The sequence below is a fragment of the Poecile atricapillus genome, chromosome Z (assembly GCF_030490865.1).
Source record: "Poecile atricapillus isolate bPoeAtr1 chromosome Z, bPoeAtr1.hap1, whole genome shotgun sequence".
NCBI lineage: Eukaryota > Metazoa > Chordata > Aves > Passeriformes > Paridae > Poecile > Poecile atricapillus.
Genome location: NC_081289.1, coordinates 25,948,054 through 25,972,779, shown reverse-complemented (window position 1 = coordinate 25,972,779; position 24,726 = coordinate 25,948,054). Strand labels below are relative to the sequence as shown.

The 24,726-nt window shown below is 47.4% G+C and overlaps 1 protein-coding gene across 3 annotated transcripts; it reads left to right on the top strand.

The window, feature by feature from the left end:
- LOC131573628 (casein kinase I) lies at positions 1 to 23,456 on the top strand. 3 transcript variants are annotated; one of them, XM_058827769.1, is made up of 11 exons: positions 1 to 260; positions 4,376 to 4,463; positions 10,802 to 10,912; positions 11,077 to 11,225; positions 11,907 to 12,135; positions 18,440 to 18,610; positions 20,125 to 20,273; positions 20,797 to 20,989; positions 21,096 to 21,235; positions 21,612 to 21,677; positions 22,346 to 23,456. In XM_058827769.1, exons 2-10 carry the CDS (start codon positions 4,388 to 4,390, stop codon positions 21,642 to 21,644), a joined length of 1,251 nt encoding a protein of 416 aa, XP_058683752.1. In that variant the 5' UTR covers positions 1 to 260; positions 4,376 to 4,387; the 3' UTR covers positions 21,645 to 21,677; positions 22,346 to 23,456. The 3 variants fall into 3 exon arrangements, with proteins under 3 accessions (XP_058683752.1, XP_058683751.1, XP_058683750.1); XM_058827768.1 differs by having other exon boundaries at positions 22,323 to 23,456; XM_058827767.1 differs by having other exon boundaries at positions 22,216 to 23,456.
- The last annotated feature ends 1,270 nt before the right edge of the window (positions 23,457 to 24,726 follow it).

Sequence of the window (24,726 nt, the reverse complement as noted above, 5' to 3'; positions counted from 1 at the left end):
CATCAGTGGGTTTGGCTCCGGGGCTCAATGGAAACTGGGTGAACGCCGGGCTGTGCCGAGCACACGCCGGCTGGAGGGGACGGCGAGCGGGCGGGAGGCGGCAGGCAGCGCCGCGCCGCGCCGAGCCGAGCGAAGGAGGGACGCGCCGGGCACGGCCGCCACCAGCCCTCCCCAATCCTCCGTCATCCTCCCCGCCGCGGCCGCCTGGCCCCCTGACAGCCGGCGGAGCAGCATCCCCACACGGCCCCCTTCCCGTCAGGGTGGGTATGGGGGGCGGCCGCCCGCATCTTGGGGCGCAAACCCCGGGGGAAAGGCGGCCCCTCCGGCTCTTTGTGTGCGCGGAGGGAGGGGGAGGGGGCGGGGGAGGGGAGGGCAGGGCGGGATGCGCCGGGCCGGGGGGTGCGGGGGACAAAAGCCCCTTTGTGGGGGCGCGGGGAGGGGGTCCCCCCCTTCGCCATCGGCACATTTTTTGGGGGGGGTTCCCCCCTTCTCCCCTTTCTCCGCCTGCCGGGGCCCTGTCTGGCTGCCGGTGGCGGGGCCGGGCGGGGAGGGGGGTGCTGTGTGTTTTCGGCGGGGGTCTGCGGGGGTCCCGGCGGGGGGCCGCCCCCCGGGGAATTTAGCCCCCCACCCCTTCCGTTCGCTGATGTGCCTGGTCTCTCTCCCTGGCCCCCCTCATCGCCTCTTTGGAGGGAGAAGGGGTGTCTGCGTTTGGGGGGCTGTGGGGCCGGTGTTTCCTCTTGTGGGGGGCGGTAGGGGCGGGGGTCGATGGCCGCGGCCGGGTGCGAGTTGGGGGACGAGGCGAAGTTCAGCGCCGTTCCCGGGGGTGGCAGCTTTTTGTTACCTATCCGGAAAAATAACAGCCCGGGTACGGCTGTCTTCGCGTAGTGTTTGCCTGTAGGGGGTGGGGGTGTAAGGGACATATTTATTATAATTTTTTTTTTGTGTGTGTGTGTTCCCCCCCCTTCCCCTTCCCTGTTTTCCTGTTGTGGCTATTTCTTCCTCAAATGTAGTTCAAATGCTCTGTGCTTGGGATTTCTTTTCTCCCCCCATCTTATTTCCTGGTCTCCTTTTTGTAAGTGTCTAAGGGTCTGGAGGGGATTGGTGTTTTGCATTTCAATCAAAATGTAATATTTTTTTTCTTTTTTCCTTCATATTTTTAAGCCAGTTCAAATTACTGTTTTTCCAGTCTCATCCTTTTTTTCCCTTCAAACACCGTCTCCCCCCTCCCCCCCCCAAAAAAGCAATAAAGCCGTGTAGAGCCTTAATGGTCTATGGGTAAAGCAGCCCCCACTCCCCACACTTCCACTCAAAGCCGGAGCTGGGATCGGCAGCCTCCATTATGGAGCCGTGGGTTTGATTTTGTATGGTTTTTGCTAGACAGGGCATCTTTTCATTCCCGACCCCCTCGGGTGGGACAGAGGCATCTCTCCTGTCCCTCCCCAGCCCCTCTTAGGCCCCCCCCAAGATGGTCCCCGCATCTTTGGTCGCCATCGTTGCTGGCACAGCAGTGTGATATCAACTCTTATCATGTGTTTATATAATGGCCTTTGTGCCTGTACGTGGGTATTTTATATTATATAAAAAGGGGCTGGTGCAAAATGGTGTGTGTGGGGAAGCAGCGCTGGCGGCTGGATAGTATTATTATTTTTTTTTTTGAGGCTGTGTAGTATTGGATATTCACGTATGCAAACGCTCATGCAGAGCACACTCTTGCTCTGAGGTTGTATGTGTGTTAATCCCTCATGGAAAACTAAATGGTTTAACTAAATGATTGCCCTGCAGCCCCTGGGAATGCTGCCTTGGCTGTAGAGTGCAGAAAGGGTGGCAGGACTGGGGGGGGGGGGGGCGGGGGTTGAAGCCTTGGGGGGGGTGTGAAAAGGACAGATGGTTTTTTAAATTTTACATGTATTAATAATACATAGAGGGGTGATATAAATTTCATATATAAATTAATATATATTTTATGGATACAATTTTCTTCCTTTTTGTAACAGTAGACCTGAAGATCAGAAGATAAAGGGCGGAAGCTGTAGATGGTGGTGGGGGTACGTGTGTGAAGTAGAGGCAAATGGGATAGATGTTTGAACTCCTGGAGCAGTTGTTGAGGGGGTGGGATGTGTGTGTCCTGCCCTCTTACCAGGAATCCAGGCTCTCGCTCTCTGGCTATCCTCCGCCCAGGTTTTCTACTCACACTTGTGTATGTGTGTGTGTTGGGGGGGAGATAAGGCAAAATGACAGCTGTGCAAGACCGTGATTTTTTTTTACTCCATTATCCTGCTTCCCGCTTCCACCCCCGCGCCCCAGAGCATTTTTTAGATTCCCCTTTGGAGCCTGTTGCTTAATCAGCTACAAGGGCCGCTGCCTCGTTGTGTGAGAAACTCTTCTTAACCTGGCTCCTGCCTGTCCCAGAAGGGTGGGTCTGAATTTAGGTTTTGGACTGTGGCATTGCAGAGCAGTACCTGCTGTGTCCTGGTGCAGAGCAGACCCCACCGGAACCTCTTGCCCGGTCTCTGCCGTGTGCTCAGCTGTGCTTGCCCCAGCTGGAAATTGGACTCAAGTGGAAGTGTTTGGGGCTCACAGGCCTGGGTAAACACTCCATGAAGGAAGGAGGATGGAGAGCTGTCTTGACAGTGGTGTGACAGGTTCCCGGGGACACAGACCTTTGATCGTTTATTGGAGTAGGAGTGTAAGCAAGTCAGATGTATGTTAATGTGGTTATACAGAACAGCAGGCAGCGGATAAAAATCATGTCTGTTTGCTGCGCCCTCACCCAGGTATGCCTGCCTCCTGGTTTGGTTCCCAAAGCTCTGCCTACATTCCTTGTAGTAAGAAAGTCAGAAATAGCCACAGGGTTTTATAGACTTTAGATGCACAGAAACCCACAGGCATAAGCAAATACTAGGTGAGGGGACTCCACCTCTGGGTGTTTTGTGTGTGTGGTTTCTGGTGACTTGCAGCTCCGCTTTCAGGGTTCACAATGTCCCCTGAATGCCTTGATAGGATTATTTCCCTGTACATCTCCGCAGCCCGTCCATTCTTCTTTCTGTAATCCCATCTCCTGGGGCAGGAGAAGCAGCTCTGGGTTTATAGTATGCCCAGAATCCTGTAGCTGGGATTATTTTTTTTGTACTTCTCTCTAGCAAGGCCATTTTTGCCTTCTTTCCTTCAGTGATGCTTTCTTCCCACCAGGCTCCAGCAAGGGAAAGTTCTTTGCACCCACTTGTGAAAACATGAATCATTCCTCACCTTTCCTGTCCCCAACAGGCTCTGTGTCTGCATTTTGTACGCTAATAATGTGGCATTGCATAAATTAGGACTGTGGCAAATCCCTGTAAAAGGAGACACATTGACTGTCTCGGGAAGAGATGTGGTTCCTAGAATAAGTTGGCGGCCATAGAAGAGGCAAGGGAAAGAAGGCTGTTAAGAGGGGAACTGCTGGAGCTGTGTTTGGCCAAAGTGTTTGCAGCAGAAGTTGAGGTTGGCAAGAGAGAACAAACCCTGTGGCTGTGGTCCTTCCACCTAGTCGGTTTTCTGTGGCAGATGAGTAGGCTGAGCCTGGGCATGTTGATGGGGTGTATCAGGTCAAAGGGTTAGCTAATCATCTCAGGTAAAAGGATGAGGAAAGGCCTGAGCTGCTAAAAACAAACAACTGGCACACCTAGGTAGGCAAGAGAGATGGAGAGGCTCAGGTAGACCAAAGGAGGTGGTGATCCCATCAGCAGAAGCGTGTGGAGATGAGCAAGCGGTGTTCCTAGTCAGTGTGTGCCTGGCAGGGTTCAGTTCAGTGAGATGTCTCCTCCCTGTCCCCTGTGCCGGCCCCTGCCTAGGAGCGATGGAGTTGCTCGCTCCTGGCAGTCTGTCTGTCTCTTGCAACCCTTGGCTCCTGTGCTTCACCACCGCTGAGGTGTTGGGGTAGGGCTGTGTCAGAGAGAAACTCCTCACAGGGCTTTTTATGCCTAACCCTTCTGGTCTCACAAGGCCAGTGCCAGGTACTGTAAGGTGCAAGAAGCAGTACCTCTTTACAGTAGTGTGGCGTGATCACACACTGAAACCTTCTCAGAAGGGGTTTCCTGAACCCCTCCCCAGTCTTTGAGCAAAATGTTGGGGAAGAGGTTCAATCATGCTTCATTCTAATAATGGGAACATGGGAAAAACATGCTTGAGAGTGTTCTGGTACTGCAGTGTTTCTTGCTCATGCCGTCCCTGGACATTCAGGACATCAGGAGAGGTGATAGAAGCCGTGTAGAAAATGAAGTATTTCAAGATTTAAAACTACTCAGCTTCTGGGTGAAATGGGGAGGTCTCTTCTGTAGTCTTACATGATTCACTTCCTGTTTCTGCTCTGACACTGCTCTTTCTGTGCTTCTTTTCTCAGCACGACTGAACCATGGAGCTTCGAGTGGGAAACAAATACCGGCTGGGCAGAAAGATTGGCAGTGGTTCGTTTGGAGACATTTACCTAGGTGAGTGTGAGAGTCTGTCTCAAGGTTGGTTTTCTCAATTGCATCATTGTTTTGGGGTTGTTTTTCTTGCCTGTTGGTATTTGTGGGCACCATGTAAGGTTGGAAGGGGTGGAGAAGAGAAAAAAAACTGATGGACTACTGCTAGTGGTTGCTGGCCTTCTCAGGGCAAAGAAAGGGGGATGAGCTCAGCTTTGTCTTACCACATACTGGAGACAGAGGTGTTTGATCAGACTGATTTAGATTTGGACTGTTTGGGACATATTTGTCATACACCCTATTCCAGCATTCTCACTTCCTTTTCTTGAGCTTGGGTGTATGTGTGTATAAACTCTGTTCACAGAGTGTGTGGTGGAAAGGGAGGTCATAGCTATTCCTTCAAGGATAGAAGGAATACAGTTTTGGGAAGACTGGTAGTGGAAGAGGTGGTCCAGGACCTGTAAGAGAAAGATCTGAGACAAGGAGGTGTAAAACAGGTCAAAGAGCCCGGCTTGGTTCAAGTCCTGGGGCCCAGATCTTTTGGATGTGTAATGGGATTTAGAGTTAATGGCTGGAACGACCTGAGCTGGAAGCTCAGTGGACAGAGCCCATGAGGTGCTGGGTTTCCTGTTACTACAGCAGGTCACCTGGGTAGCAGTTCTTCCAAGCCAGTGTGCTGATGTGTAGATATGTTCCCTGATGCTTTGCCTGCTCATGCTTTTATTGGCTCAAACCATGTGGGGCTAGAGTGACGAGACTACCCAGCAGCCTGCTCGATCCTTCCATGAGGGCTGGTGTTACCTGTCTCTGGTTCTCACCACTAGCTGTTCTGCTGTGGTTCTGCAGCCTGGCAGAAGGGCTGCCCTCTGCGTTGATGTCTGCACCCTTTGGGTACTTGCAGGTGGCTGTCACCTGCTCCTTGACTGTTAATTTGTTGAGTTGTATTTTGCTTCCCAGTACATCCACCACTCCCAACTTTTGCTGTTCCTTCAATTTTTCCTAGTTTCTTCATCTGTTGAGCAGCTTGGAGCCAGCACTGCATTTAAGGTGTGGCATTTCCAGTGCCTGGCAGTGGAGGACTACCCTCGAGTGATCTGTAATGCGATGCCTCTACATAGGCTGCTTTGGGTCTCCTTGGCTTTCCCCATCACCAACACTATCAGGTTGCAGAATTGGCCTTAATGCACTGTCAGCTGTATTGTAGGAGAGATCTTTTAGGATCTCCAACATCTTCCCATCCCTCCCCAAATCCCTTTCATTGAATACCTCTAGTTCAGATTACTTTTTCCTGTGATTGTAAATCGCTGTCTGTTTTCAACCTCTGGATTTTATCTCCAGTTCTCTCTTGCTTTATTATTCTCTCTTGATTGGTGTTGGCAGCCCCTCTTGATTAAGTGTCCTGTGGGAATCATCAGTAACAGGCTTTGTTGCCACCTTTATCCAGAACATGAACAAAGATGATAGATAATGGACCTGGGATCCCAGTTCCTCTGTGTGCTGCCCTTACTGCAGCCTGTTCCTGTATGCCGCTCCTCTGTGACCCTCCAACTAGTCAGTGTCTTGGGTGCTTTTAATTCCCAAGTGCTAGGATTCAGGGGTGATAGCTCAGACACAGCATTTTCCACCTATGCTAACACTTGTTCCAGATCCTCTCTAGGACAGTATAAATTGTCAGGCTCTTGCGAAACATCTGGGGTACATGTGAGGAGAGGAAAAAATGGAAAGGCCTGATCCTGTATTGCTCTGTACCATGTAACAGGTCATCCACCTGTGCAAAGCAGGTATGGAAAATAGCCCCTGGTGAGGGGGTTGTGCCTGCCTTGGCTGTCACCAAACAGAGGAAGCCCAGTGACCCGGTGTGGTGAGCACAGCAGGATTCAACCAAGTTACTTGAATGCAGTATCAAAGCCCTTGTGATGTTCCTTGAGGTGCAAGCCAGCATGTTTTGAAGCAGTGATAGCGAGACTTTGCGGAGCCTGGGTGACTCCCCAGCCTGGAGGGATTGGGCATGTAGTCTGTGGTGGTGCGTCTGGAGGACGCTTGTGCTCATGCTGTGCTCTCACGGCCTGCTCTGCAGACAGAAGGACTCATTCACGAGGACTTCTCTCCTGCACCAGGTTCACCTCACAGTTCTCTCCTTTGATAATGGTTTGGACACAGAGCAGGGCTTGTCTGTCTCTGAGGATTAGCAGGGGCTGTATGGTTTATCCTCAGCTTCTCTCTTTCAGAGTGTTATTACCTTCACCTGCTCTGTAAGCATTATGGGGTGGTGGTTTAGTGTCATTGCTGTCCTCTTTGGGGTTTGTTTTAGGTTTTTTGTCTGTCAGAAGGAAACTTGGGTTTCTACATGAGTAGACACAAAGGATGGACTGTGTTAATCCTTAGCTGGGTCTTGAAGCACGTTCCTTCTGTGCCCTACTTTTAGGAATAGGTGTGCTAGGTGAAATATTCTCCCCACGTTGGTTTGAGAGGGTGGGAAATGAGATCAGGCTGCCCATGGGCCTTGGCTAGCTCATTTACCTCTAAAAATGCTTGTTCAGAAGGGCAAAACCCAGTTTACAGAGGAATTGCCGAGACCTTTGGGCCGCTGGAGGAGGAGGTGCTTTGTCAGAGGTTCTGGCCAAGAGGCAGGGGAGGATTGCTGGACGTATAGGAATCGTTTGGCCGGGATGCACACTGGTGGTGGAGAGGATCTGGGCAGACAAAGCATGCTGGGACCTGAGCTGGCTGGGGACAGTTCCTGGTGGCAGGCTCCTCCCTTGCTGGGAGGGGAGTGCCTTCCCTTTGTTTCCTGGCTTGTTAACTCTCTCTCGCCCTATCTGCCTTCATCCATCTGTTCCCAGCCCTCCATTCTTCCCTCGGCAGGCTGTGCAGAGGGGCACAGGCGGTGGGGAGTGCAGGGCCTCTGCCCGTTGCCCCCGATGCTCAGGGAGGGTGGTGTTTATTGTATCAGACATGCAGTAGGATTTCGCTCTGAAAAGATCCTGTTCAGCCGGTGACATCCTCTGTCCCCGGGGCCCTGTTTCAAAGAGCTTGTGATGAATGAGTTGAATTTGTGCAGCCCCCACAGCGGAGCGAGACTGGGGGAGGATGTTAGGAATTATCCCCCATCCTACATTCAGTCTCTCGAGTGGCTGAAGCTAGCAGACTCTGCTGTATTTGTCTGAAACATGGTGCTTTCCAGTCTGTGAAGAGAGCACAGAACTGTTGCTTTTGTACTTGTAGCTTTAAAAAAGATGGTGGTCGAAGCATGGAACAAAGGATCAGAAAGACTCCTGCCCTTAAATTCCCTCCTCGCTAGTGGTGGTCTCAATCTGGGTGGATCTCTAGCCAAGAAATAGTACAGGGAGCAACTTGTAGACGTGGTGAGGTTTGGAGAGGGAAGAAGCTTGAAGAGTTCAGACAGTGACCCTCTCAGCAAAGAATAGGCCAGATTGGTCCAGAGAAGGACCACAGTAATGATTAGAGGGATGAATCACCTCTATTATGAGGAAAGGCTGAGAGAATTGAGATTGTTCAGCCTTGGAGAAGAGAAGACTTTGGGGTGACCTAGTTCCAGCCTTCCCTCCCTGAAGGAAGCCTACAAGAAAGACTGGGAGACACTTTTTGCAAGGGCGCATAGTGATAGGACAAGGGGAATGAATTTAAACTGAAAAGGGTTTAGATTAGATATTAAGAAGAAATTCTTTGCTATGAGGGTGGTGAGAGACTGGAAGAGGTATCCCAGAGAAGTTGTGGATACCCCATCCCTAGAAGTGTCCAAAGCCAGGTTGGATGAGGCTCTGAGCAACCTGGTATAGTGAAACGTGTCCCTGCCTATGGCAGAGGTATGGAAACTAGGGGATCTTTAAGGTCCCTTCCAACCCAAACCATCCTCTGAGTCTGCTTGTGCTCTTCTGGGCTGCAGGGTTGTTTCCTCTTTCTCTAAGTAACATCTGTGTTTGGGCTACGGAGAGCGTGGGGCTGAAGGCCATCTGAGCATTTGAATCGCATAATCACATTTGGAAGAATCGGAGTCTTCTTGACGGCTATCCCTGCTTTCCCTTTTCCAGCTTTTTGTGCTCACAGATAACACTCCTTACCTGCAGACATCCTAGTAGGTGGATACATCTTCATGTTTCTGAACAGCAGGGGTAATGCGGAGAACTCATTCATGTTTCCACCATTCATGTTCTGGGAATTGGGTTCATTCGAAATGCTAATGCTGCAAAAAGTCAGAGAGACTCATCATTGCTTGTGTGTCAGAAAATGTATTGGGAGAAGGAAGAATTCCCTCTGGGGAACAGACAAGGGAGCTGCTTCAGAGATTTGGAGGAAAGTCTTCACAAAGGCAGAGGAAAGAGACAAGGGAAGGAAGTGTTCAAAGAGACAAGGGAAGGAAGTACTCTTATGTTTTTTGTATGTCCTGGGTGTTTTCCATGCTGAATGAGGGCCAGTGGTTGAACACTAATTTAAAAGGTGGACAGATACTAGTCCCTTTTCTTGCTCTTTTCCTTCTTGCACTGCCTGATGCTTTTAAGAAGGGTCCTGTGGTGGAGTGAAGGGATGTACAGACTTGTTTTTCTGAACACCAGTTTTTAAGTGGAAAATGCCAGCATCTTTTCAAAAGTAATCACTGCGCAAATGTTTCTACCTCTACTTCTGTTTTTTTCCCTTTCTCTTCTCCTGGATCCTGTGTTAAAATCTGTATTAAATTAATCCCATTGCTCCTCCTTCCCCTCCCTTAGAGCACCCTAAATAATTCCTCTCCCTCCTTAGTGTTTACAGCCTTCAAATATTTGTAGACTGTTGTCATGTCCCATTCTTCCTCCCCACCCTTCTTAGTTATATCTCTTGTCTATGTTACATATTTAGCTCTTTTAATCTTCCTTAGTAAATCAATCCCTCTAGGCCCTGATCATTTTTGTTGCTCTCTTACAAATTCCTAGCAGCTTGTCTGTCTCAACCCGGCACTGCAGCATCTAGATTGTGTGTTTTTGCTAGCAAGCAGCTCTTGGCTAACTTTGTGTACAAGCCAGAACTCTTCAACTGGAGATGGATCTCTTTAGGATCCATGGGGAGAAACAATCCAGTTGTGTGAACATTTCCTTCTTTTCTTTTGTTCCTGGCTCTGGAGGTGGTGTGTGAAAGAGGATAAGTGAAGAGATTTATCTGCAGCTTGTCCTTGTGAACTCTTAAAGTCTTATCATGGAGTTCAGGAGGCACAAATTAGCCAGACCTACCAAAACTAGCTATGGGATATGTGCAAAACATCACCTTTGAGTCCAGCTGATGCTTGGCAAGCATGTTCTGGAGTCGTTTGTTTTACAACAGTGCTCATAAGCTGCTCGCAATCAGGGCTGCTCTCCGATTTGTGTTTAAGTGCAATTTCTAATAGTTCCAGATACAAGGAAGGGCTTGTCAGAGTGTGTGAAGCAGGCATGGTGGGGGAGGAGAGAAGCAAGTCTTGAGTGTCATTCCCGTGACCCATGTACAGATACTCCTTTCCATTTTAGGATGATGTGAAACATCTGGACTCCCTTCAGCTAGTACAAGAAAAAGAGCAGCCTGTTCCTTCTTTGACAGTGCACTTTGGGTCCAGAGTGCTAGCTTTTGCAGCTGGCAGCTCAGTTGTTTTCAGAGAGAGGCGTGTGGGGTGGTGGTTTAGTGTCATTGCAAAGTGTCTAGCAATACCTTCAACAAAGGTGTCCAGGCAGCTTAATTCAGGACCAGATTCTGCTTATTTCTTCATGCTTCTAATTTGTGATAATAGCAAATGTTTCTGTGTTGGCAAAAGATAAAGGTATTATTAAAACCCTCAGGAGAGAGAGAAGCTGGGGATTTAGAAATTTTCTATATTGAGCAGGTCAGTGCTGTGGAGAAAGCAGAGAGAGCTGGCATGTTAGTAATGTCTCATCCTGAACTAATTGGCTGCATTGAAATGATGTAACTGAGGTAACCAGTAATTTTGCTGCGGAAGAGATACTCCATATCACTGCCTTAGGGGCTGCTTGGGTTCAGGGGCCAGGATTATGAACAGAGGAAGATACAACTTCCACTCAGTTTAGGTACTGTTGATATGTGCAGATTGACCTTCCAAAGTCTGGCACCTTTTGAGATAACAAGGCAGTTCACGAGTAGGATTGTTGTTCTGGACTGACTTCAGTATCAGACCTGGTTTCCTATTCATGTGCCTCTCTCTGGGCTTGCATTTACAACTGGCATTGCTGGAAATGGTATGAAGTGGCTGAATCTTATTTCTGTCATAGAGAAAAAATTTCAGGGCAAATCTTAAGGTTTTGGCATCTTTACAGGCCTTGTTAAAAGTGTTTAACTTCAGTAGAAGCTTGTGCAATCTTCATTTCACTCTCATTCCTATGCAGGAGCCAATATTGCGACTGGTGAAGAGGTGGCCATCAAACTGGAATGTGTCAAAACCAAGCATCCTCAGCTCCACATTGAAAGCAAGTTCTACAAGATGATGCAGGGAGGAGGTGAGATGGGGAGGAAAGGATGGGGCCGGGGGAGTGGTTGGGGAAGGAAATTATTCTGGAGGGATTTAGAAAATAAATTATTTGGTGTTACACATGATCTTCTCAGCAGGGGATTCAACATCTATTCTCTCTGTTCCCTGGGCTTAATCCTTTTCTTTCTCCAGTGGGTATCCCCTCCATTAAGTGGTGTGGAGCAGAGGGAGACTACAATGTGATGGTGATGGAACTCTTGGGGCCCAGCCTGGAAGATCTCTTCAACTTCTGTTCCCGCAAATTTAGTCTCAAGACAGTTCTGCTGCTGGCAGACCAGATGGTAAGTTTCCTCTGGAAGCATTTGTGCCTACTCTCCTTTTCCATGCCTTTTCCTCCCCACACACACTCCCCTCCCATCCCCTCTGCTTGAGAGCTGCTGTATCCCAGGCTTTCTTCATTTAGCACAAGTGGCTGCCAGCTTTCTATTTCTTGATGAAGTTGGGGGCCTGGAACCTAGACACTCGTGGCATTTCCTTATCTCCATCCCTCCTTCCTTTGCCTGCTGGTTGCCTCATGTTAGTGTTGCACACATAGATACTTTTGCCTGCATGATGAATTATTGGCACCTATCTTAATTCCACTGCTCATGCCCTTAGCTCTTCTGGACAGATCCATTCCTTTCCTAGCCCAGCTAAGTTTCAAAGTTGACAGCTGTTAATGCTGAAGCTCAAAGTTTTAGTCCCTATAGACTTGCTTCCCATCCTTCCTTGTGATGTTAGTGGTGACCTTCCCAGAGTGAGGACTGGGCTGGTGTGCAGGGTTAAATTCCATCTCCAGATCCTGCAGCATCCAGAGCGTGTCTTTTCCTTGGCTGTCATCGCTGATGTTCAATGCAAGGTGTCTTTTTCTTGCTCTGACAGGCCAGTGTCTTGGACAGGGTACTGTTTTTAACAGATGCATTTAAAATAAGTTTGTTTCTTGCCTCTCTCACTATTTATTTATTTATCTATCCCTCCTCCAGATCAGCCGTATTGAGTATATTCATTCCAAGAACTTCATCCATCGGGATGTCAAGCCAGACAACTTCCTTATGGGCCTTGGCAAAAAGGGCAACCTAGTATATATCATTGATTTTGGTTTGGCCAAGAAGTACCGAGACGCCCGGACCCACCAGCACATCCCTTACCGGGAAAACAAGAATCTGACTGGCACAGCCCGTTATGCCTCTATCAACACCCACCTGGGAATTGGTGAGCCTGCTTGCTGTTGCCTCTTGGTGGGGCTTTCCAGGGGAGGTTGTATGTCCCCAGAAGGAGGGAGTTTGGGTCTTTGCCTGACTGCTGCTGACCTGCCTTGATGGTGGGCAAATAAATGCTACCGACTGTGTTACTTCTGCTGCTGTGGTGGCACTCTGAGCTCCTGAAGGCAGAAATCGTCTCCTGATCTGTGTTTGTGCACTGCTTAGTGCAGGAGGCCCTATTGAGCATCATGTCTGTGACCTTCCTGACTCTGCTCCTACTAAATCTGCCTTTGCACAATTTCTGCAGGCTGATTAGATGTGTAAAGGAGACATTCACAGGCACTGAGCTTTCAGGAATATGTGCAGTTGAAACCTGTCTTTTTTACTCTTGAGTACCTTTGTTAGTGATTGTTCTGTAGCTGTCAGAGCTGGGAGGTAGAGGCCCACTGCAATATGGTGTTACCCACCACCGAGGATGAGGATGTGCTGGGTATGTACAAGAAGCTGGAATGAGGGGAGGCTTCCAGCTACCTGGATACCCCTGTTTCATGATTGAGGATTGGCTGTCACAGGCCTTCAAAATACAAATGTGTCTGTGAACTGCACATACCCAATGAGGCAACTTCAGGGAAGTAGGGTTCTGTCCTTAATGTGTATGGTTAGTACTGAAGGGATGAAACTAGGCTGGAAAAGAGTGCTGAGTGTTAAGACAGGTCTTACACTGGTGATGACCATCCCAGATTTTGTAAAAACCTTGTGCAGGTTAGTACCCACAGCACTTAAACCTCCTGAAGTCACCCAAACTCTTGTCCTGGGAGTCAGCCCCTGGTGGTTGTGAGGAACATAGTTGAAAACCTCTTGTAGTTTTCTGTTCTGTCCAAAAACTTCTTTCCAGCATTTGACCTCCTTTCTCTGCTAAATTTTGGCTAAACTTTGTTCACAGTGTGAGCCTTCCTTAGTTAGTGTAGGGTCCATTTGGAGCAGGCTTGACTTGGTTCTGCTGTTGACTGGCAACTTTAAGGAGCAAAACCACGGATGCTGTCTTGCCTGTTGGGCCCAGGGAATTATCTGCTGTGCTTACAGATTGTTTGTATCTCTGGGAGGCCCTTCTTCTGAAGTGTATAACCTAACCTTGGAATTTGAAAATCAGAGCGAGGCATTCAAACCTTGTAAATTAACAGCTTTCACAGGATTTCACATCCTCATTCTTCCTGCGTTCTCCCCTCCTGCAGATATTTCTCAGATATCAGAAGTCAGTACTTGGCCTGCAGAAAATAAAGCAGGTTTTCCCATTGTCTTCCTTGCTTAATACTATATAACTTTAGATGGAGAATGCTTTATTTGTATCAAAATGGGGAGTGTTGTGTGTTGAGAGTGGGCTGTAATCTCCTGACCTCTTCCATGTTATAAAAATAGTTCTCATAGATCTTTCTGAGTTGGCCTTCTGTATTTTGGCTTGACCTGCATATATATAACTGACTCTCCATTGAATTCTCAGTGAAGATTTCCACAGCCATGGTAACTGCCACAAGGAGACATGCACAAAATAATTCTCACTGCTATGTCTGTCGATTCTTTTGTGTGTGCCTGCTCTGCCTGAACTGATCACGAGAGGCTAAATGTCTGGTTGTGGCTTTTGAACGACTTCATTATTCATTCCACCCCAACTTAGCCCTTTACTACTGGTGCTTGGCTTGTATGTCAGGATGAACAAACAATGTCTAAACAGTAATCCAAGGGCAAATTGCATATGCCATCAGTCTGAGTGCAGCCGCCGCTCTCTCCATGCCCTTTGCTTCGGGAAAGTCTGGGTGTGAGTTACTCTGCGCAACAGGTCTCGGGTGTATTATCTCCACGTTGCAGATAGTTGCCCTGAATGGCATAAAGGTTACATGACTTGCCTGGAGGAAAGGGGGTGGGAGTGTTTGGGTTTCATCTGGAGTTCCTGTTTCTCAAGACCTTGCCACAGGGTATATGACAGAGATGTTTGTGAGTTAGCAGCATTGCTATGGGAACCATCACTTGAATTTTTTGACTTTTCAGAGACTAAATTCTCTGTCTTAATGTTACCTTAATGTGGTCTAGGGAGAGGGAAGGAATCAGGTGCCAGGGTATTTGTGTGACAGGAATAGCAAATGAATAAATGCCTTTATTTGAATTTGCAAGCTAAGGGTTGGGCATTCCGATGTCTGGAGGAAACACATTCTTTTCCCAGTGACTGGGGAAAAAAGTAGGAGGCGAAATTGGGGAGGGTTCCACAGCTGGAGACTTGCCATTGGGAGAGTCATTGGACTGTGCAGGCTTTGGTTCACGCATTCCAGTCAATTTTCACATGCTCTAGGGATGAGAGTCCCTTGCACCCACTGTAGCCTGTAATGTCTGAAATAGATGCCCAGGGTGCCCAGGAGACAGTCTTGGAAGAAGCCTGATGGTCTCTGTCTGGGTGACAGAGGGAGTGGGGGGGGCAGTGCCTTTCCAAATGAATGTCCTAGATGGTATCGATATAGGCTGTGCAGATCATGAGTCCTCCTGCTCATCCTGCCCTCTGTCACCCATTCCAAATTCTTGTGTGTTTTTAAAGGCTGTTGCCATGCAGTGGGGAGAGAAAGGGGAACTCTAGTCCAGCATGTGCAAGATCAGATCTGAGTATGTAATCAGGAAAACATTGCTTGGTTAAGCCTGCCTGCTGCTGGGCTGGCTCCAGGGAGGACAGCCGATTTCTAGGGAGTTCTGCATGGGAGCAGCATAACTTTGGTAGGATCAGAGTGGAACAAAACACTCTTTGGACAGGAGGACCAGGAGATAAATTAGGCTGCAAAGAAACACGTTTTGTCATGAACTTTGTGTCCAAGGCAACCAGTCCTTAGTCTTTGGTCTTTGCCCAAGCATGTCTTGTCCTGTCCTGCCACTCAGCCCTGACTTGGCTTCTGAGGACCCTGCTTTGGGAAGGGAGTGAAGATGTGGGCTAGCTGGGAACCTTGCTGGAGGTGGGAGGGAACTGGCAGGAGATTGCTTGCAGAGTGGGTTGGGTTTGAGAGGTCATGCTGGGTTGTGTGGGAAGGCAACCTTGTGTTTTCTCTATTGGAAGGACTTTTGTGAAGGAGGGGGGGAAACGATGAGTGTCTTATGAAGAAGACATTTTTCATAAAATTTGCTTTCAAAAAAAAAAACCGTCGTTGTAGGAGAGGTGAGATAAAATGGAGAGAGGAAGTGTGGTGTGATATCACAGGTCATGACTATAATCCTGCTTCTGGACTGACTTGCTCAGCGGATGCATTCACGTCACTTGTATTTTTCTTTCTCTTTTCAAACTCCAAAGTGAGATTAATTTTTTTTTTCTTGCAGCCCAGGGATACTAAGAGTTAGTCACTGATCGTCAGGTTTCTAAAAGTGGAAGGTAGTAACACTAAATAATGTTTCCTTGGTGTGTAGAGGTAAAGTTTTATTTCTAACTCTTCATTGTTTAATGGTATCTAGTGTCCTGAGGATGTTGGTATATGAGGCCCTGCAAAAAAAGTAATTAAATATCAGGAGATGTGTAATAGTAACTGAAGATGAAACAAAGAAAGGGGATGTAGGAATTGTTGTCCTTTACCCTCCTTCAGGGTTTAATTCAGTGTCTTGTACATAGGGTTACAGGTAATAGACAGACTGCTACAATGTTTTGAGATAGCTGCACAACTGTGACCCACAGTGTTGGTACTTCAGACTCATCACAGGTTTGAGTCTGGCTGAAGCTGTTTAAGTGGGCTACAGTGACCACATGTATGTGAGGTGATGAACATGGGGAGTGCAGCGCAGTCAAACACTTATCATTTGGCATTTTAATAATTAGGTGTTGTGCTTGCAGTTGTTTTTCCTTGATCGTATTGCTGTGTTAAGACACAGTTGTGTTTGCATGCACGTAATGGGTACTAGTTAGCTTCCCAATTTGGTTTTTAACCCCTCTCATTGCCTTCAGTGAAGGCTTGTAGAATTCCCCACTAACTTCAGGCTCCCTAATCTCAAGTCTCTAATTCTGGCCTTCCCTAAAGTGCTAGGACCGTGCCCAGGCATATGTTTGCAGAATGTATCCCGTTCTGGATGGGATTGGCGGCTGTGCTCAGAAGTGCCCTGCTTCACACAAGTAGAGGTGTGTTATTCAGCCTGCCCTAAGCAGTTTGGAGTCCAATAAGGATTTTGGAGGCAGCATCCTGATTTATTCCTGAAAGGCTGATTTGCTTGTTCAGTAGGTTTCTCTGGTTCCTGCCCTGCCTTTCCCTACTCCTCTGATGGGAACCACCATGCTCTAGTCAAGAAGCCACAGCTAGAGGTGTTAAAGCTACAGTGTGGATAAGTCAAGGGCTGGCAAGACTACAGGACTGAGGTTATCCTTGTCTCCTGTGCTTTCAAGCCCTGGGTGTGTGTTCTGACTCCATTTCCACATGCCTCCTGTCTAAGGATGTAGGTCATTAGCCAATATTGTTTAGTTTTGTTTATTTGATATGCATGGTGAGTAATCACAGCCCTCTGAGAGTACACGTATCCCAACCTTAGGCTAAATGCAAAACTGGGTTTCTTTTCTCTGCTCCTGTCATAGCATCTAAGTATCTCCCAGACAGTCATGTAATTGTCTTTGGCAGTAGCCTGATAAGATTAGGAAGTATTAGCCCCTTTAAAGTGGGCAACTTGAGACAGTAAGTTAGTGAGGTCAAAAAATGCTGTGATTTCTACATGCTCAAAGTAAGACTTCATGAATGTTCAGGGCTGCTCTTTCCTCTGCCATCTTGGAACGTGGCATTTTGATGGAGTTTCATGTGCTTTAACCCAAATGATCTCTCCTATCAGTTATGGAGTGATGAGACCCTCCTTTTCTTCTGCAACCACAGTACTTTTTTTTTCCCCCCTCAACAGTTCTAACTTGCCAAGCCCTCAGTTCTCAAAACAACTAGGAGGTTATGAGAGAGATTCATGAGGAAGAAGGAGTCTTGTGCCCCACAGCTTGTGTTGTTACATGTGTATCTGTGACATGCTACAGGTACTCTTCTGTCAGGATTCAGCTCAGCTAACAGAAAAAGGGACAGCTGTAGTGATCTACTGGGCTTTGAATGGGGCAGGTGGTAGCATGCATCTGATACAGCCCACAGACTAGTACATAATCTGCAGCATCTTCCAGGATGTGGCACTGAATCCAGCAAATTGTGCTGTAGTGAATTAATATGATAAATCAAGATCTTTAGTCTTTCCTCTATCCCTGTGCTTTCCTTTAAGCCATATTTTGCCTGCCTGTTATCTGTGTCAGTTGTTGTTGTTCTGGAGATGTAAAATACTTTCTCAAAAGTGTTTATTTTATTTGGGAGGGAAACAAGAGCAAGACAATCTTGGCAAGATTTATAGATGAATTTGCAAGCAATGTTGGAGGAGTTAACCAGGCAATATTTGCAGTTGTTGAGATTCTGCATCAAGTCTTTCTTGAGCTAGCTTGAAACTTAAAATGGCTTGTCTATTCCAGAGAACAAGGTCAGTGTGAAATGTTTGGGGTATTTTTTGTGATCCAATTTCTTTTGTTTTATAAGTAAGCATCTAAAGATGGGTCCTTCCAATGGGAAGCAAAGGCAACCTTTGGTCGGAGTAGATTTGGTAGTGATGCTAGTTACACAGTCATTCCCCATTTGGAGGGGAATCTTTTCTTCAAAGTATGCTCCTTTCCGCCACAGCTTGAAAAAATGTCACCAAGCTGGAAAGACATCTTTGCACATTACATGTTAGGCTTCTACTACCAACAAACTATCAACAAAGTTGTTTACTACTAGAAGGGGTCCCTAGTTCCTTGTCCTGCTCTGCTTAAAGACTATCAGCAGTTTAATTAGAAGATGTGTTTGAAAGGGCTGTGTTGGACTTACTGTTAGCTTTGTCTATCTGTGACTACCTCTGTCATGACTAATCCCTGGATTGAAGAATCATTCTGGGTGGGGAAGTGTAGGTGCCCTTCCTCTGGGACTGGGAAGAGCAAAGTAGGCAGGGTTGCTGCAGCAGTTCTTGAGATGTGAAATTCTTGTGTGAATTAAGGCTTGTCCAAGTGAGGAGGTAGTCAGAGTCATTAGTTATGAAGTGGGTTGGGCAGTATGTGGAGAGGAGCACCTCAACTCTTGTAGCATGATCATCACCACAGGAATTTGCTCTGGGATGTCTTCTACAAGTTTGACTATCTATAGAAATCTACCAGAAAAGAGAGAGGGGTGGTTGTTCTGTTCAGTTTTCACCTCCAAAGCTATGTGATTGCCAAAGCAGTTTTGGTCGCTGCTCACTCCTTGCCCCTTTGTAACTTCTCACAGAACAAAGCCGCCGTGATGACCTGGAGAGCCTGGGTTATGTGCTCATGTATTTCAACCTGGGCTCGCTGCCCTGGCAGGGCCTCAAGGCTGCCACCAAGCGCCAAAAGTATGAGAGGATCAGCGAGAAAAAGATGTCAACGCCCATCGAGGTGCTCTGCAAAGGGTACCCTTGTAAGTGCTCTCAACTTGATGGCTGTCTTGTCTGCCGCTTGGCTTGTTCACCTGCTGAAACTCCCCGGAATCCTGAATCCTAAAGGGCAGTGCCCAGTACCTCAGACAAAGATGTGCTGCTGACACTGGTGATGAGAAGGATAACAGAAAAGTTGTGGTACAGTTCGGGTTCAGAAGTGGGAAATGTGTTTTTGTGAACAGTCAAAATTACATTAGTAAGGGCATGAGAGTGCTGAGAGGAGGGGATCTTTAGGACTTTGTGAGCATTTTAAAGGGGGGTGGGCATTGAGCTGAGAAGGTATGCTGATGATGCTGAATTTTTACTGGTTAATGAGGAATCCCAGGAATAACAAGGCAGTAAAGTGTCAAATGCAGTTCTTTGTAGGTAAACATGAAGTAATGCATGTGAGAACAGAGAGAAGTCTTGGTCCTTATGTCATGTGCACAATAGTAGGTGCTGGCTGACCAGTGCCACTCACCAATGAGCTGTTGCAATTACAATCGATGGTTCTATGAAAACATCAACTTTGTGATCAGTGGCTGCTGAGGAAAGGGAGTGTTAGGAATTACTAGAAAAGAAGCCCAAACAGTGTGCATAAATCCATGGCCCTCTTGCACCTTGAATGCACTGCGTAGGTCTGGTCCATCCCACGGTTTCACAAAGGATATGGTATAAATGAGAAAAGGCCCAGGAAAGGGCCAAAAGGGTGACCAGAGGTGAGTTGATTTCTGCCCAAGTAACAAGTTTGCTGGAAAAAGAGGTGGGTAGAAAGATGATAAAAGTCTTCTCTTTGGCTATGCCTACAGAAGTTTGGATGGGAGCTGATAATTTCGTGGCCGTAGTTTTTTTTATTGGAATTGAAACAATGCTGGTTTCTGCCAGCTTCAAAACAAAAGGATATGGTTCTTCACACAGCCAGTAGTAGACCTGTGGAACTCCTTCGCAGAAGATGTTGTGGATACTTAAATCTTACAGGAGTTCAAGGAGAGACAGAACAAGTATGTGGAAGAGATCCTGTGAGGATTACTAAATAGTTAGGAACTACATCCAGATCAGGAAGTTCCTGGAGCTGAAAGTAGGTGTTGAGCTAATGTCAGTGGAAGTATCAGACGTACCTGCCTCACTCTTTCTCCTCTCATCTACTTCTGGCCACTGCTTATGACAGGCTACTGAGATAGGAGGACTTCTGCTCTGAGTTGAACTTCCCAAAGCTCATCTCCAGCTCTTTAGGCCTGCATTCCTGCTGTCCTTCAGCAGGTGCTGTGACTTGCTAGTCTTGCTTCGAGAAGCCAACAGAAGGAGATGCATAAGATTTTCTCTGGTAAAAAGAAAGATGGAGTCCTTTTGGTGGCCAAAGCGCTGCCACCAGCAGGCTCAGTTTGTGTTACACAGTTCTGTGTTTGTGCTGTCCTGGTTCAGCAAGCTGCTGTTGAAAGGCTGCAGTGGCTCCATGGTGGGACCAGGGAGGTTGGATGGCAAACAACAGCCATCAGCTGTTCTCTGCTCTCCCCAGCTGAGTTCTCAACATACCTCAACTTCTGCCGTTCACTGAGGTTTGATGATAAACCTGACTACTCGTACCTGCGGCAACTCTTCCGCAACCTCTTCCACCGCCAAGGCTTCTCCTACGACTACGTCTTTGACTGGAACATGCTAAAATTTGTGAGTGTGTTTGGCAAAAGGGCTGGACCAGGGTTGGTTTGTATCATGGAGATAAAAACCACGGGGGAGGAAGGTTGGAAACTGCCTGTGCCTGTCTGTGCTTACTGCTGGTGAACAGCTTGAGCAACGGGACCAGGTAGAGTGTAAAAGACGCAGTTGTTTGGTGTATAACTAACTGGGGGTATAGCTACTGTTGTATTAGTGAGTTTGTCTGATGGAGCACGTGTGTCAGTAGATCTATAGCTAGAGGTAGGTAGAGAGAATTTTTCGGGAGAGAACTATATTTGAAGCTGGGATACAGATGTGGATTGCAATAACAGCTGTAGTTCATGTGTTTTCTTATCTGTTTTGTTTTGGAATAGAATGAGGTCCTTTCTTGGTGCAGTGCAAGATGGTGGGGGGAGTTTTGGGGAAGGGCCCCACTTCCTTGGCGTGATGGAGCACCGTGTGTTTTCTGTCCGGGGCTGCTGCTGTTTCTCCTGCCTGACAGCTGTGTGTGTGGTGTGGGGGTTTCTCTACTCAGGGAGCAGCCCGGAACCCTGAGGATATGGATCGGGAGCGGCGAGAGCATGAGCGAGAGGAGAGGATGGGGCAACTCCGAGGGTCAGCCACGCGAGCGCTGCCCCCTGGCCCACCTGCCGGAGCCACTGCCAACCGTCTTCGCAATGTCACCGAGCCCATGGCCTCCACCCCCACCTCCCGAATCCAGCAGTCTGGTGAGGGGGGGTGGGAAAGCTGGGGGAGGGTGCCACCCCTGTTGTTGGCTGGAAACCAAAACTGATATTGTAATATTCTTGTCTCAACATTTCTGTGCCCCAACAGGCAACACGTCCCCCAGAGCAATCTCAAGAGTGGATAGGGAGCGGAAGGTCAGCATGAGGTTACACCGAGGAGCTCCTGCCAACGTCTCCTCATCTGACCTCACAGGGCGGCAAGAAGTGTCACGGATTTCAGCATCACAGGTGGGCTCCTGCTGCAGTATTCCTGGCCTTGGCCAGGATGTCCCAGAAGGTCTACAGGCCCCAGAGCAGTTTTTGCCTGATTTGCGGGAGCTGACATGAGCTGGAAGCTTCTGGTGTGATATGGGGAGTGGTACACCCTTGCTCTTATGTTTTGTATTTTCTGGAGGCCATGCTCAGTACTGCCATGTTAGCTCTCTGCTTTGCTTGGAGTAAGCCTTCATCTTGTATTCCAGACCACAGTGGTTTGGAGAAGCAAAACGGTAAACTCTTGAGAGGAAGGGTGTCCTGAGAGAAATGTGCAGGCTCTCTGTTTTGGTGCCTTTTTTTCTTTTTTCTTCCTCTCCAGCCCTTAGCAACTCTTCCTTTTCTTTTGTAGACAAGTGTGCCATTTGATCACCTTGGGAAGTGAGGAGCAATTGCCACTGGACCAGTGTTTGCTTAGGTGAGCCTGTACTCATGCCTGGGAACCCCTAAGGAGGAAATTGCTGGGAAAAAAAGCCTTAAGTTAAGACTTTATGTTGTTGTGGGGGATTGGTATATTTCCTTTCCTTTCACCTTATTTTGAGATGTTTTTTGGTTTCAGAGGAGAGAGTAACGTTAACTGCCAAAACCTTGAGGGGACAGATTGTCTTAGTTGTAAAGGTAGCTTCCATTTCTCCAGGAGGATAGGAAGGGTGGAGAAGGTGCTGGGCTGGGGAGCCATTTCATTAGTTCCTCATGAATGCTTTTCTGGCAGTGTGACAGTGTTGGGGTGGAGGGTGCTGAGCAGGTAATCAAGTGTGCAAGACTTTGTACAGCTACTGAGTGCCTCTTGTAGAGAAAACCACAGTAGCTGGGCGAGGTACCTCTGAGGGGAGGCAGGAGTGTAGAAGAAAAGGCTGATTTGATTTGTTACACTCCAACTGGCAATGGAAGTGCTGGGAAAAGCCTTTACTCCTAACATCTCTTGCTTTTTTCTCTCTTTTGAATTCTCTTTTTAGTGTCTTCACTGTATTTTTCTTTTAAAAAACAAAAAACCCAAAAAACAAACAAAAACCTAAAAAAATAATAAAAGACAAAAAAACAAACAAACAAAAAAACCCAACAGAATTTCTTTTTGCCAACGATGAGGAGTCGAGCTGTGCCCCCGTGCTGGTGTGAGCCGTTTCCAGAGGGCCACCTGTCCCCGGCGTGAGCGCCTCCGAGGAGCTGTCGACGTGGGAGCCGTGTGGGAACACCTGCACTGCCCCCCAGCCCCTACTGCTGCCCCCACTGGCTACCCTCAGTTCCCTCTCCTGACTCTGCTCCTGGTTTTGATTTATTTTTTTTTCTTCTCCTGCTTTAATTTTTTTTTTTTTTAATAATATTGTTTTCAAATCATATGGTTTCTAGCCATATAAATTTAAACTTTGCTCTCCTTTTTTTCTGAGGGCAGGGGTTGGTGGTGGGTGGGTGAAGTATTTTTTTGGTCTTTTTCTTTTGGTTTTGTTCTTTTCAGGAGCCTTGTGGGCCAGGAGGGAATCAGATTCCAGCCACACGTGATGGTAGAAGTCTGATTTTTATTATTATAACGGAATTTATTTTCTCAAGCATTAAACACATTTTAAGCTGTGAGGGGAATTGTGGCAACAGCCTAATCATTGACTCGGGCTTCCTTTCCTTGGGTGGCTTCTCTGCGGTTTCTTTTCTGGCTGTTGGGAGAAGTGCCAGCCTTCCCTGTTCCAAGTGGTCCTCACACGCTGAGGGATCTCATTGGAGAGGCACCTGGTCCCATGGAGAATGGGATTGTTGGAGCTGACACAGGGAGAAATATACTTCTCATCCCTGCAGCGGGGTCTTTATTTTTTTTTTTTGTCTGGCTGTGCGTGTTTTTCTATTTTTATTTTTTAATTAAAACTTGTTTTAATTCCTGCGGAGAGAGTGTGGGACTTGAGGAGAAGAGAGGGGCGCACAGAAACTGGAGTTTGGAGTTCTTTCAGAGCAATGGTTCTTGCTCTCTCCTTTCCTCATGCAACCCCAAGTAAGATCCACCAATACATGCACAATCCCCTCCTGCCCTCTCCCACCCGTCTCCCCCCTCCTTTTCCCCCCCCCACTTTAGTTTTTTTTAAATATAATTTAGGAATACTCAAGCTGCTTTGTGGCACTTGGGCTTTGAAACACAATGATCACCACTGCGACCTATGGCCTGTAGCAGACACACTGTCACTGTAGTGTGGAGCCGATGGGTTGTTGGCAGGGCGGGGAGGGTGGGGTTAGTCTTTGTTTTGTTTGTTTTTACCCTTTCTATTTAACACTTTATTTTTCCTCCCTGTTTTTTTCCTAATTTATTTACCCCTCTTACTGTCTCTCTCTTTTTTTTAATTAAAGAGCAAAACTTTTTATTACTTTGTAATTTAAAAAAACAAAAAAAAAAACCTGAAGAACTTTGGGGGGGATTTTGTACTTTTTTCCTGTGTAAATATTGGACTTTTTTGAGCTTTATCGTGGTTGTTAATTTGAAGTAATAAAGTAGAAAATGATAAAGTGATGCCAGCATCTGTCATTTTTTCTTTTAATGACCCTGGCACCTTTGCTGGGAGTTGCATCTTAGACACAGGACATGGTCTTGTGGCTGAACCTCTTTCTGAATTCCAGGAACAAGTTTGATCAGAATTACTGGAAAAAAAAGCACAGGACTGGAGCGCCTAAAAATAAACCTGAGCTGATCTCTGCAGTTGCAGCCTTGGAACAGGCGAGAGTTATGTGAAATCTGATTCAGGATCTCTTGGTTCCTGGATCTGAGCCTCTGGCGTCCCATGAGTCTGGCCTTGAGGAAGAGAAGAGGGGTGGGCCTTTCCATGCCGTTGGCTTTGGGTGTGCTCTGACTTGGACAGAAGTGGACCCTGGATTTTGTGGTTTTTGCTTTCTTCAAACCTAAGTCCTGGAGGAGAGAGGCACGGAGCACTTGACAGCGCAGTGCCTGATGCAAACGGACTGACATCCCTGTGAAGTGGCACCTGCTGCTTTGGTGTCCGCCGTGGTGTGGTTTGTTTGGGTTTCTCCTCCTTTGCTTGTCTGACCTGTCTGGCAGTAAAATACTAAATTTTAATACCGATTTATTTCTAAATTGCTACTCCTATAGTTACGCATCCCTGCATTATCCTGATGAGAGGCTTGTTTCTTCCAGGCTCTTTGAAACTCTTGAAACTTATTTTCAGAAACACCTGCTGGGAATAAATGATGGATCTTGGTGACTTCGCAAATTCTTTCCAAGCCTGTTGTCTGCCAGCCAGCCAGGAAGAGCTGTTCCTTTGTTTCCCTGCTGCATGGGTCTTCCAGCTCCAGGGATGAGAGTAGGAGGGAGGGGAAGAGGAAGGTAGTTCCAGGCGTATGGGGTATTCTGCAGTTACCTCTATGCTGCATTTGCCCTGCCTCCATTTTGAGTGTGCTTTTGCTGGATCAGAATGAAACTGGACGTTTTCCGTTGTAAATCCTGGGATTTCTGTGAGAGAGGGGAAATGTTCCTGTGT

What these genes read in the sequence shown, in the direction of transcription:
- LOC131573628 (XM_058827769.1), top strand. Translation starts at nt 4,388, where the DNA reads ATGGAGCTTCGAGTGGGAAACAAATACCGGCTGGGCAGAAAGATTGGC. An exon ending in GTTTGGAGACATTTACCTAG is followed by an intron (nt 4,464 to 10,801) that starts GTGAGTGTGAGA and finishes ATTCCTATGCAG; the next exon opens with GAGCCAATATTGCGACTGGT. An exon ending in CACGGATTTCAGCATCACAG is followed by an intron (nt 21,236 to 21,611) that starts GTGGGCTCCTGC and finishes TTTCTTTTGTAG; the next exon opens with ACAAGTGTGCCATTTGATCA.